The sequence below is a fragment of the Bombina bombina genome, chromosome 11 (genome assembly GCF_027579735.1).
Source record: "Bombina bombina isolate aBomBom1 chromosome 11, aBomBom1.pri, whole genome shotgun sequence".
Lineage (NCBI taxonomy): Eukaryota > Metazoa > Chordata > Amphibia > Anura > Bombinatoridae > Bombina > Bombina bombina.
The window spans coordinates 12,159,081-12,173,476 of NC_069509.1; the positions used below are offsets into that span (position 1 = coordinate 12,159,081).

Genomic DNA, 14,396 nt, shown 5'->3' on the forward strand with positions numbered 1-14,396 from the left:
ATTAAATATAATTTTAATATAACGAAATTAATTAACTCTTATTAAATAAATTATTCCTATTTAAAGCTAAATACTTACCTGTAAAATAAATCCTAATATAGCTACAATATAAATTATAATTACATTGTAGCTATTTTAGGATTAATATTTATTTTACAGGCAACTTTGTAATTATTTTAACCAGGTACAATAGCTATTAAATAGTTAAGAACTATTTAATAGTTACCTAGTTAAAATAATTACAAAATTACCTGTAAAATAAATCCTAACCTAAGTTACAATTAAACCTAACACTATACTATCATTAAATTAATTAAATAAAATACCTATAATTACCTACAATTAAACCTAACACTACACTATCAATACATTAATTAAATACAATATCTACAAATAACTACAATGAAATAAACTAACTAAAGTACAAAAAATAAAAAAAGAACTAAGTTACAAAAAATAAAAAAATATTTACAAACATAAGAAAAATATTACAACAATTTTAAACTAATTACACCTACTCTAAGCCCCCTAATAAAATAACAAAGACCCCCAAAATAAAAAAATGCCCTACCCTATTCTAAATTACTAAAGTTCAAAGCTCTTTTACCTTACCAGCCCTGAACAGGGCCCTTTGCGGGGCATGCCCCAAGAAGTTCAGCTCTTTTGCCTGTAAAAAAAAACATACAATACCCCCCCTCAACATTACAACCCACCACCCACATACCCCTAATCTAACCCAAACCCCCCTTAAATAAACCTAACACTAAGCCCCTGAAGATCATCCTACCTTGTCTTCACCTCACCAGGTATCACCGATCCGTCCTGGCTCCAAAATCTTCATCCAACCCAAGCGGGGGCTGACGATCCATCATCCGGTGGCTGAAGAGGTCCAGAAGAGGCTCCAAAGTCTTCATCCTATCTGGGAAGAAGAGGCGATCCGGACCGGCAACCATCTTGATCCAAGCGGCATCTTCTATCTTCATCCGATGACGACCGGCTCCATCCTGAAGACCTCCACCGCGGACCCATCTTCTTCCGGCGACATCCAACTGAAGAATGACGGTTCCTTTAAGGGACGTCATCCAAGATGGCGTCCCTCGAATTCCGATTGGCTGATAGGATTCTATTAGCCAATCGGAATTAAGGTAGGAATATTCTGATTGGCTGATGGAATCAGCCAATCAGAATCAAGTTCAATCCGATTGGCTGATCCAATCAGCCAATCAGATTGAGCTCGCATTCTATTGGCTGATCGGAACAGCCAATAGAATGCGAGCTCAATCTGATTGACTGATTGGATCAGCCAATCGGATTGAACTTGATTCTGATTGGCTGATTCCATCAGCCAATCAGAATATTCCTACCTTAATTCCGATTGGCTGATAGAATCCTATCAGCCAATCGGAATTTGAGGGACGCCATCTTGGATGACGTCCCTTAAAGGAACCGTCATTCTTTAGTTGGACGTCGCCGGAAGAAGATGGGTCCGCGGTGGAGGTCTTCAGGATGGAGCCGGTCGTCATCGGATGAAGATAGAAGATGCCGCTTGGATCAAGATGGTTGCCGGTCCGGATCTACTCTTCTTCCCGGATAGGATGAAGACTTTGGACCCTCTTCTGGACTTCTTCAGTGGATGTCTAGCCCCCGCTTGGGTTGGATGAAGATATCGGAGCCAGGACGGATCGGTGATACCCGGTGAGGTGAAGACAAGGTAGGATGATCTTCAGGGGCTTAGTGTTAGGTTTATTTAAGGGGGGTTTGGGTTAGATTAGGGGTATGTGGGTGGTGGGTTGTAATGTTGGGGGGGGGTATTGTATGTTTATTTTTTACAGGCAAAAGAGCTGAACTTCTTGGGGCATGCCCTGCAAAGGGCCCTGTTCAGGGCTGGTAAGGTAAAAGAGCTTTGAACTTTAGTAATTTAGAATAGGGTAGGGCATTTTTTTATTTTGAGGGGCTTTGTTATTTTATTAGGGGGCATAGAGTAGGTGTAATTAGTTTAAAATTGTTGTAATATTTTTCTTATGTTTGTAAATATTTTTTTATTTTTTGTAACTTAGTTCTTTTTTATTTTTTGTACTTTAGTTAGTTTATTTCATTGTAGTTATTTGTAGATATTGTATTTAATTAATGTATTGATAGTGTAGTGTTAGGTTTAATTGTAGATAATTGTAGGCATTTTATTTAATTAATTTAATGATAGTGTAGTGTTAGATTTAATTGTAACTTAGGTTAGGATTTATTTTACAGGTAATTTTGTAATTATTTTAACTAGGTAACTATTAAATAGTTCTTAACTATTTAATAGCTATTGTACCTGGTTAAAATAATTACAAAGTTACCTGTAAAATAAATATTAATCCTAAAATAGCTATAATATAATTATAATTTATATTGTAGCTATATTAGGATTTATTTTACAGGTAAGTATTTAGCTTTAAATAGGAATAATTTATTTAATAAGAGATAATTAATTTCGTTAGATGTAAATTATATTTAATTTAGGGGGGTGTTAGTGTTAGTGTTAGACTTAGCTTTAGGGGTTAATACATTTATTAGAATAGCGGTGAGCTCCAGTCAGCAGATTAGGGGTTAATAATTGAAGTTAGGTGTCGGCGATGTTAGGGAGGGCAGATTAGGGGTTAATACTATTTATTATAGGGTTAGTGATGCGGATTAGGGGTTAATAACTTTATTATAGTAGCGCTCAGGTCCGCTCGGCAGATTAGGGGTTAATAAGTGTAGGCAGGTGGAGGCGACGTTGTGGGGGGCAGATTAGGGGTTAATAAATATAATATAGGGGTCGGCGATGTTAGGGCAGCAGATTAGGGGTACATAGGGATAATATAAGTAGCGGCGGTTTACGGAGCGGCAGATTAGGGGTTAATAATAATATGCAGGTGTCAGCGATAGCGGGGGCGGCAGATTAGGGGTTAATAAGTGTAAGGCTAGGGGTGTTTAGACTCGGGGTACATGTTAGGGTGTTAGGTGCAGACGTAGGAAGTGTTTCCCCATAGCAAACAATGGGGCTGCGTTAGGAGCTGAACGCGGCTTTTTTGCAGGTGTTAGGTTTTTTTTCAGCTCAAACAGCCCCATTGTTTTCTATGGGGGAATCGTGCACGAGCACGTTTTTGAGGCTGGCCGCTTGCGTTAGCAACTCTGGTATCGAGAGCTGAAGCTGCGTTAAATATGCTCTACGCTCCTTTTTTGGAGCCTAACGCAGCCTTTATGTGGACTCTCAATACCAGAGTTATTTTTATGGTGCGGCCAGAAAAAAGCCGGCGTTAGCTACGCGGGTCCTTACCGACAAAACTCTAAATCTAGCCGTTATTAGGGATTTAGGTTTAACACATAAAAGAAGACACCATTTTGATACTTTGTTAAACATTTGAAAAGATGATAAATTGAAGCAGAGAAAGTTAGAGTGAGGAATAAAAACGTTTAATAGTTACAAAGCAACATACGGAAATACCTAGCTGCTCTGGGCTACAGAGTTTGCATGACATAAAGGGCAGCTGAGCTGATTGATATAAAAAGCTGCACAAACAACAGCTAAATAGACACAGGGCTAAATGTATTGATGAGCAATGATACTCTAGTCCTCCAGTAGTTGTGTATAGCTGCCCCCAGTGCATAGAGTCTTCTGAGATCACACTTACAGATGGTGCAACAAGGCACTAGCTAATCTCCATCACACATTAGTATGATGTCCTCACTACCTGGTACACCCAATAATTTGAGACAAAGTCCCTTTCAGTTCGGAGCTCCCCATGATAAGAATAACAGCCTGGACTGTAGGATACAACAGAAGGATGAGCCAAATGATTAAAAAAAATTCAAAAGATAAATTGCTGAAAGGGAATCTGATTGCAGTCACATTAAAAGTCACATAAAGAATGACAAGAAGTACCATTGTCCTACATGCTCTGTAATGCGCCTCCAGCTGGGCAGCGCTCAGACTAGGAGCATTGAGTTTCATTTGCTGAACATGTCTCAGTAGAGAGGCCACAGTAAACCCTATTGATGTAAGGGTTATAACAAGCGGCATGATGCATCCAATGGTAATGAAAATAGACGTAAAGGTGGAATTGTGATAAAATACAAAGGCAGTCATTGCAGAGTAGTTCCCTGTCAGATTTGCACTTGTTGTGCTCTCAGTGACAAACTTAATGTACCAAATAGTAGGGACACTGATGGAAAAGGACAATAAGAGTGTGCCCAGTAGGAGCTTGGGTACCACATCAGGGAGCCTCATCTTCAGACTTGTGATAACTTCATGATGGAAGCGAACGATGGTCACACAGTAGAAGGAGCAGAGCCAGGCTGTGAGCCAGAAGCTGAGGTTAGCAAAAAAAGATAAAAGTAGATTTCTAGCTGAGATTACCTTTGTGGAAAATACCAAGTAAGGCTGAAACAATACTAAAAACCCATCACTTGTCATTATACATTGCAGCACTATGTTCGTTAGTGCCATACAGGACTGGATCTGATTGCCCGGGCTCTGGGTCAGGCGTCTGTTCCAGTCACATAATCTCACAGCCATGATAAACGTGTTAGAGATGATCCCAGATATTGCTGGAACTGTAAAGATTGTTATTGGAATTAGCAAAACTGAAGAAAACATTTTACTCTCCCTGTGGTGCTGTACCCGATCCTGACTGAAATAACATCATATTCGGGTGAATCTATAGTCAGAGGCTGATGCAAATTGTCCACATGTCATTTGCCATTACAGACAAGTAGCAGACACCCGTGCAGAAGATTTGCATGCGTGTGGGTTACATAGCAGTAGGGCCTGAAACGACTGATACGTGTTTTGCTTAATCTGATACACAATAAACTCCAATAGCATTCTTCAGCCTAGATTTATTTCTTACACATTTATTTTATTTGTAAGTAAAATCTCTATAGTGTTGAAATGAATTTGATCATAATAAATATGCGTAAAACAGTTGTTTAAATGTATCATTGCTTTTATGTAATGGAAGGCTTATGAACATACTTTTTGTTACTATCTCAATACTGCATAGGGAAGTGTATTTCTTCATTCAGGAGCCAATCACATCTAATTATTTTTATGAAAAATTTACAAATAAAGTCTATGGGTATTTTTGTACATAAGCTTTTCTAAAGGATTGTGATCAACCGCTCAGTTAGTATTTATTACCCATTGAGCAGTTCTAATGTCTTCTTTATGGGTTAGAATTTATTGCCAATAAATCAGATTAGTTTCATCTCCATGTAAAAAGCTATTGCAATGCAGAGTTTTTCTTAGAAGAAGATTCTAATGTAAAAAGGACATATTATTGTTCATTATGATCCTAAGGGGTTGATCACAGTCATTTAGCAAAATGTATCTAACAATTTATCTACAAAAATCTCCATAGACTTTAATGGTGTTTTTCTGTTAAACTCTTAAATAAGTTTTTCTAAACAACTGTGATTGGCCCCTAACTAGGGGCTTGATTAGAATCTATTGTTTGATAGATTTCTGCATGTCTGCCCGTTATCCCTTTGTCACATGATCACAATCAGATATTTTCATTATCCGAAGTAATTGTTATATTATCGTTTTGGTGAAAAATGACCTTATACCCTATATACACTAGACCATTTTTTCTTATCACAATAAATTACTACACTTTTTAGAGTTAAATGACAGGAAAAAAGACTTACGCCTAGATTTAGAGTTTGGCGTTAGCTGTCAAAAGCAGCGTTAAGGGCTCCTAACGCTGCTTTTTACCGCCCGCTTGTATTTAGAGTCAGTCAGGAAAGGGTCTAACGCTCACTTCCAAGCCTCGACTTTTCCATACTGCAGATCCCCTTACGCCAATTGCGTATCCTATCTTTTCAATGGGATCTTCCTAATGCTGGTATTTAGAGTCTTGGCTGAAGTGAGCAGTAGACCCTCTACCGACAAGACTCCAGCCGCAGAAAAAAGTCAGTGGTTAAGAGCTTTCTGGGCTAATGCCGGTTTATAAAGCTCTTAACTACTGTGCTCTAAAGTACACTAACACCCATAAACTACCTATGTACCCCTAAACCGAGGTCCCCCACATCGCCGCCACTATAATACATTTTTTTAACCCCCAATCTGCTGACCGCACACCGCCGCCACCTACATTATACCTATAAACCCCTAATCTGCTGCCCCTAATCTCACAGTCATGATAAACGTGTTAGAGATGATCACAGATATTGCTGGAACTGTAAAGATTGTTCTTGGAATTAGCAAAACTGAAGAAAACATTTTACTCTCCCTGTGGTGCTGTACCCGATCCTGACTGAAATAACATCATATTTGGGTGAATCTATAGTCAGAGGCTGATGCAAATTGTTCACATGTCATTTGCCATTACAGACAAGTAGCAGACACCCGTGCAGAAGATTTGCATGCGTGTGGGTTACATAGCAGTAGGGCCTGAAAGGACTGATCCGTGTTTTGCTTAATCTGATACACAATAAACTCCAATAGCATTCTTCAGCCTAGATTTATTTCTTACACATTTATTTTATTTGTAAGTAAAATCTCTATAGTGTTGAAATGAATTTGATCATAATAAATATGCGTAAAACAGTTGTTTAAATGTATCATTGCTTTTATGTAATGGAAGGCTTATGCACATACTTTTTGTTACTATCACAATACTGCATAGGGAAGTGTATTTCTTCATTCAGGAGCCAATCACATCTAATTATTTTTATGAAAAATTTACAAATAAAGTCTATGGGTATTTTTGTACATAAGGGATAAACCTCCTATTACGTCCTACATTCTCAATAAAAACACAACACAACTGCTTGGGGAAAAGACCGGTCACGGTCGCGTTTATTAAACGAATTGAATTCTGCCTAATCTTAGCCAATAATTAGGCAGCTCAAATCAACCTATCACTGAACTTGTAACAAGTTCATTCCAGTTGGTGGCGGCATCTTCTTTTAGCTAACTAACCCCTACTTATTGACGGACAAGGCCCCTCCGATGTCTGCAGCGTGGCACAGGGGTTGCGCATGCTCATTGGCACAGTGAGAGAGATTTTGTTATGGAGAGCTCTTCGGCCTGCAGCTCTTTAAAAAGGGGGAGAGGAACCCCTAAGCCGGCACTTAGTGGGCGACACCTCTCCCTGTGTTTGGGCCGTCACTCTGCTCACACTGCGCCCGCTCACAGGGCCTTGTCCGACCGCCAGCTAGGGCACAATTTCACCAACCCAGTAAGGCATCCTCTCCAAACGAGTCGTCCAACCCGAATGAGAGAGGTGGATGACTATCTTACAACCTCGGGCTTACGGGGCTGGTTCAACTAAACCTACCCCCGCCAAGGACAGACTTACCCTCAACCTAACTTGCCGCCACATACCTTCTTCCAGGGACGGGCGGGCGGGGAAAGTTCTCCTCAAAGTCTGGAGGAAGGAAGAGGCCGAATCCACTGGAACAGAACCCTATAAAGGCAAGAGGTACACCCTCCAACACATTTGCAACATTGTAGCATACACACACTTCTAGAACCCTCCAGACTTCAAGTCAGCTATCCCTTAATTTTGCTACAGGCCCACTAGAGGGCCTTCCACTTCCATAAGAGATAAACATCCTATTACGTCCTACATTCTCAATAAAAACACAACACAACTGCTTGGGGAAAAGACCGGTCACGGTCGCGTTTATTAAACAAATTGAATTCTGCCTAATCTTAGCCAATAATTAGGCAGCTCAAATCAACCTATCACTGAACTTGTAACAAGTTCATTCCAGTTGGTGGCAGCATCTTCTTCTAGCTAACTAACCCCTACTTATCGACGGACAAGGCCCCTCCGATGTCTGCAGCGTGGCACAGGGGTTGTGCACGCTCATTGGCACAGTGAGAGAGATTTTGTTATGGAGAGCTCTTTGGCCTGCAGCTCTTTAAAAAGGGGGAGAGAAACCCCTAAGCCGGCACTTAGTGGGCGACACCTCTCCCTGTGTTTGGGCCGTCACTCTGCTTACACTGCGCCCGCTCCCAGGGCCTTGCCCGACCGCCAGCTAGGGCACAATTTCACCAACCCAGTAAGGCATCCTCTCAAAACGAGTCGTCCAACCCGAATGAGAGAGGTGGATGACTATCTTACAACCTCAGGCTTACGAGGCTGGTTCAACTAAACCTACCCCCGCCGAGGACAGACTTACCATCAACCTAACTTGCCGCCACATACCTTCTTCCAGGGACGGGCGGGCGGGGAAAGTTCTCCTCGAAGTCTGGAGGCAGGAAGAGGCCAAATCCACTGGAACAGGACCCTATAAAGGCAATAGGTACACCCTCCCACACATTTGCAACATTGTAGCATACACACACTTCTAGAACCCTCCAGACTTCAAGTCAGCTATCCCTTAATTTTGCTACAGGCCCACTAGAGGGCCTTCCACTTCCATAAGGGATAAACCTCCTATTACGTCATATGTTCTCAATAAAAACACAACACAACAGCTTGGGGAAAAGACCGGTCACGGTCGCGTTTATTAAATGAATTGAATTCTGCCTAATCTTAGCCAATTATTAGGCAGCTCAAATCAACCTATCACTGAACTGGTAACAAGTTCATTCCAATTGGTGGCGGCATCTTCTTCTAGCTAACTAACCCCTACTTATTGACGGACAAGGCCCCTCCGATGTCTGCAGCGTGGCACAGGGGTTGCGCACGCTCATTGGCACAGTGAGAGAGATTTTGTTACGGAGAGCTCTTCGGCCTGCAGCTCTTTAAAAAGGGGGAGAGGAACCCCTAAGCCGGCACTTAGTGGGCGACACCTCTCCCTGTGTTCGGGCCGTCACTCTGCTCACACTGCGCCCGCTCCCAGGGCCTTGCCCGACCGCCACAAAAAAGACGATCCTCTTGCCACTACACCTAACCAACATAGCCCTTAAATAACCAATATAACAATATAACGCACTTAACCAAATTCAAACTTTTTTTAATTTTTTTTTTTATATAAATAACACTGTGTTAACAACGGTCGGATGCCAACCATAGCACAGAACTTTGAAAACTAACTAATGTCCTACTGAGTGTTCATTTTAAACAACCAATGAGATGGCTTTCTTAAAGTCAGCCAGAAAAATGTCCAACCCGACGTCCGCCAGGTGAACCCCATCCGGTCGGTAAAAGGCCTTCTTGTCGGCCGTAATAGTGTCATGCCTGATGACGAATCCTCCCATGGCCGTGATCGCTCTTCCCACTTCCCTATTAACTTTCTTGCAGACATTGTACGCTGCCCTCTGTGTCACAATGTGACGCCAACGCAGCCGTGCAACCACGTTGGACCAACCTATCCGCACATCCTGAAGCCATGTGCACACCCACTTGATGTCCGCAACCATAACCCGAATTAAGTCCAACACGGGAATGGATTCCAAGTCATTTCCGCCCAGATGCACAACAATCACTTGAGGCTTTCCCCACCTCCTATGCGCATCCTGTAACAGAGCGGGGAGCTCACTCCAATTTAGACCCCTGCGCCCGAGCCAGCGAATGTTAGCCCTGGATGCCGCCAATCCTAGCTGCTGCCCTCCCGGGGAATGATGCGCCCTGATAGCCGCCCAGTGGATAAAGGAGTGCCCAATAATCCACACGCGCACTGGGGTCTTTACTGTACCTATAACAACATGGATGGGGACAATGAAACGTTGACAAACAACCACTAGCAAAACACCCCTTCTCACCCCCCCCGCCCGTCCGGGAAGGTATCAAGAGGTCCCGCACCTTACACGCCCCCGTCAACTAAGCATTCAAAGGGCGAATGTAGCCCCTATATCGCTCCGACTTCCAACGCCCCATTTTCTTAATGACCGCCTGCGACGACCCACCGGCCGCCGCACTAGTCGCTGCCCCGATACGGAATGAATGCGGAGCAATCTTAGATGGATCCAATCCCGCTGCCGCTGCCACTTTGGCTAGCACTTTGCAGAACTGGAAGGCTGAAAGAGAACTGCCGTCCTCATGCACGAGAAACTGCAGCCCTCCGCTCGGCCGTACACGGCAATAATCCACCACGCTCGACACCGGGCAGCATTCCGGACATTCATGCCTGGCTAAAGGCAACCAAGCCCCTTTACCATCCTGATCCGTTTTGGATCTGGGGATGAGCAGTAGCACGCAATCATCCGAGGCCCTCACATGCCCCACTTTAATGCCGCCTACCTCCCCTTTTGTAGAGGAGGCGACCACTTCGCCTATCCTCAGCGCCCCCGCAAATGCCAGCGCGAAAGCAGCCCGAAATAAGATCGCCTCGTAGGCTGAACTGCAGACTGCCCCCAGATTTACTACCAGCGAGCGCAATCTGTCTGTCGTGATTGGCTCCCTCCGATCCTTTGTGGGTGGGGCCATCCGGCCCCATCCCTTCAAGATCTGCCTTACTATGAAAGTACCCATATAGTCCCCGAAACCTAAAGCTTTGCTGAAAAACGACATTGCCGCTAACCTGCTCAGCGCTGACAATCTGGACACACCCTCAAGCTTCAAGCACGCTAGCCATTCCAGAACGTGTACCTGAGATGCCTGACACAACAAGAAACCCTTCTGCTCGCTGAAGCGCTCCCACGCCCTCCAATGCGACGAGTATGCCGCACACGTCTTAGGAGCCAGCGATGCTCTGATCAGGGGGAGGATGGTCTCCCAACCTCTGCCAGCTGCCAAAGGAAAAGAGGGCACGTTAGACCCTCAGCCGCTGCCCTCGGGGCCACCCTTCTAAACTAATCCCATTGAAATCTTGAAAGGGCATCTGCTATCACATTGCTTACCCCTGGGACGTGCCGCGCTGTGAAGCGAACATTAAGCTGCAAACACCGCAAGACCAGGTGCCGAAGGTAGGTCACCACCACCGGCGAGGCTGCTGACAACCTGTTTATGGCGTACACCATGCTCATATTGTCTGACCAGAAGATTACTGACCGATTGGACAGCCTCTCTCCCCATAGTTAGGTTACGATGGACAGAGGACCCGGTTACTTGTGAAGTAACCGGTATCTTAAACCCCACCCTCAACCCTGACGACAGGACTGCCGCTGCCTCACCGTCAGGGTATAGCACCAGCCACGGCGCCATCTTCTCGTACTTAAGTGGAGTTGGGGCCCTTGCCACCAGGCCCCCCTCTACTATTCTGGGTGGGTGCACCGGATTCCCTTCTCTTTGTGCATTCTGAACCCGGGTGAGGTCCGCTGCAAAACTTGCAGATGTGACGAAAGAAGCAATTCGCTCCCCTATCACACTGCTTATCCTGGAATTTCCAGCACTCCCTCTCACGCCTCTTCGGGCGCAGAAAGGACCGCTGTGTTCCAGGCTTCGTCACCGCGGGCGTCGAAGTAGACCTCTCGCGCCCCAACTTAGACCACAGGTGCATATCCTGCGTCCCGAAGTGTAAGATGGGGTTGCCTACCATTTTCTTGCGGAATGCCAAATCGTAATCCCTCCAAGCACCTTCCTTGAACCTTTTGTAAATATCACCAATCGTGTCCTGATATTTAAAAAGGTTATGCCCCTGAGTCGGCCACCTATCAACATAGCAGGACGCCAACACCCTATATCCTGCCTGCCATTCATCATAAGTTTCCTGATGCCGGACTTTTTTGGGGCCAGAGTCCTCGGCCGCCCTCTCCTTAGCTCTACAGGCTTCCGGAGTGAGTTCGTAGATATTCACATATCTACCCTCTTGGATTTTTTTAATCACTTTAGCCTTCAAATGGCCATAAAGTGAGTGGACTAGGCACGGATAGGAATCCCCGTGCATTGCCACTTTCCTTGACGCCACCTGCCCTGCCGGCGCATCCCCCACCTGCGCTAAGGAATTGTTCTCTACAACGCCCGGCGTGCCTGCCTTCGACTGCACCTGCGCTGCCACTAATTTCTTAATCATTCTAAACATCTGCTGTTGGCCCTTACCCACTAAACCTAGCCCTGTCTCGCTATCAGAGCCTGAGTCGCTAGATGAAGACCCCATGTTAGTGTGTGTAATGTCAGTGATGGTCACCAGACTGCGACAGCTGCTGCGAAGTCCCATCCGATGCCTGTAGGCGTCCACCTGCTGTTGAGCTAGCAGGTCCTGCAGCTCCTCCCTTCGCCATGCACTGGCTGCTTGTACCAGCCTCCATTATTTGCTCTGCAACAGATGACAGACACCTGAGGAGACAAAACAGACTGGGGAGTACTCTGAGCGACAAAGAGGGCCCCAGAAGGGCCCGCACCCTCCTCTTCGCCACCCCTAGCCCTCTCCTGCACCCCAAGTGCTGCAGCCACAGCCCTTCTAATCAAGTCCTCCTGAACACCTAATGCCTGACTAACACGTTCTCTCACCTCACGCTGTACTTCAGCAGCGATCTGCGCACTGTCCACACATACATTCACACCCCTCAACTGGCCCTGCAGAGAATCACCTTTGTCACCCCTAGCACCTGGCCCATGATTCACATTAGCATTGCCTTGTCTATTGGCTGTCTCCTGGTCCCTGCCAGGAGCTTGCATCTGCTCCCTTTGCTGAAAAGGGGGCTGAGGCTGACAGACCGCTTCCTGAAAGTTAGAGGCATCATTTGTGCCTATACCTTGTCCCCTGGAAACTCTCACACATTGCTCCTGTCTCAGGGGTTGATCATCAGTGATAGAATCCCTGTTCATAGCGGTACCAGCACCATTCGTGCTACTACCCCTCAGCACCACCACCTCCGCTTCTATTGGAGGCCTAACCTGTTGCCTGTAACCCTGAGCCTGGAAGTCCCCAGCTGCAGTGATGGCGTCATCTGCGCCTCTAACACTTGAGCCCCCCGCCTGCGTGCCTTGCACCTGCCGCCTATGGTCCCCGCTCACAGCCAGACTCACAACCTGCCCGGTGCCTGCCCGCCCGGAGTCTCCCCAACTTACTAGGGGCTGCTCCGGTAGGTGCCTCCGGTCGTCCTGCAGGGCGGCATTGATCTCGCGTGCGACCGCGCTCCTCTCCAGAAGAAGATCCGTCAGAAGGCCCAAAGCCCGTCTGGCCATGAAAACCACCGCCGCTACCACCGGACCCTCCGGCACCATCCAGGCCCTGCTCCACGCCGCCCGGCCCCTGGCTTGAGGCCAGAGACTGAGCGAGGGCCAAAACAGTGACCAGAGCACCCGGCGGGAGCGCCGGAAGCTGCTGCATAAGGGCCCCCATGTCTGCTCCATGCTCCCCGGCCTCCCCCGCATCAAAACTGTTTACAAACAACGAGTAACTTTTATTTCAAGCACACAAACTATTCTTATGCATATTAATGCGGAAATCTCACAATAAGCAAATTTGACATCAGTAATTGCTGAGCTCTATTAAGATAAAAGGTGGAGTAAAAAACACCGAGGAGTGAGCAATACAAATTGCAACATTGTAGAGTGTACTGCAATTAAACAAGTGACTTGCAACTTTGTAAAGGTGGAGTGCTACTATTTTTAACCAAAGTATAGCATACTTTTCATTGAAGGTTTTTAATGTTTGAGGAGGCGGAGACGTCCTCTCCTCTGTTTTCTGTCTAGATAGCCATTTGTATCTATGAGTGGTTTCTCTACGAATGATTTATCTATGAATGGTTTTTATTTTGATTGTTTTTATATGTATAAATAACACTAGTATAGTATGCATATGTATGTATTGATTCGAGAATTTGTCTAATTAAATATTAACGTATTTCACTCATATGTATTTTACATTTATTTAATTTAACTCATCGATTATTAAACCTTACAACATTTGACCAATTGATTAACACCCCTAGCTATCCTATATTTATATAGGTGAAGCGCTGTTTATATATTTTTTCTTTGATCTTAATTTTAGAATATTTGTGAGATTATTCTATTAAACAGCTCACAGGGTGTAAGTAAGGTGCTTCTTATATAACAGTTTTTACATCTTAGAAGAAGATTCTAATGTAAAAAGGACATATTATTGTTCATTATGATCCTAAGGGGTTGATCACAGTCATTTAGCAAAATGTATCTAACAATTTATCTACAAAAATCTCCATAGACTTTAATGGTGTTTTTCTGTTAAACTCTTAAATAAGTTTTTCTAAACAACTGTGATTGGCCCCTAATTAGGGGCTTGATTAGAATCTATTGTTTTATAGATGTCTGCATGTCTGCCCGTTATCCCTTTGTCACATGATCACAATCAGATATTTTCATTATCCAAAGTAATTGTTATATTATCGTTTTGGTGAAAAATGACCTTATACCCTATATACACTAGACCATTTTTTCTTATCACAATAAATTACTACACTTTTTAGAGTTAAATTACAGGAAAAAAGACTTACGCCTAGATTTAGAGTTTGGCGTTAGCTGTCAAAAGCAGCGTTAAGGGCTCCTAATGCTGCTTTTTACTGCCCGCTTGTATTTAGAGTCAGTCAGGAAAGGGTCTAACGTTCACTT

At 44.5% G+C, this 14,396-nt stretch overlaps 1 protein-coding gene across 1 annotated transcript; it reads right to left on the bottom strand.

Moving 5' to 3' along the window:
• Positions 1–3,712: 3,712 nt before the first annotated feature.
• Positions 3,713–4,540, bottom strand: LOC128642155 (taste receptor type 2 member 9-like). Its single transcript, XM_053694834.1, has one exon. The coding sequence runs from the start codon at positions 4,538–4,540 to the stop codon at positions 3,713–3,715; it is 828 nt and encodes a 275-aa protein (XP_053550809.1).
• Between the last annotated feature and the right edge of the window lie 9,856 nt (positions 4,541–14,396).

Excerpts from the sequence above, each read along its gene's own strand:
- LOC128642155 (XM_053694834.1), bottom strand. The coding sequence starts at position 4,540 with ATGGCTGTGAGATTATGTGACTGGAACAGACGCCTGACCCAGAGCCCG.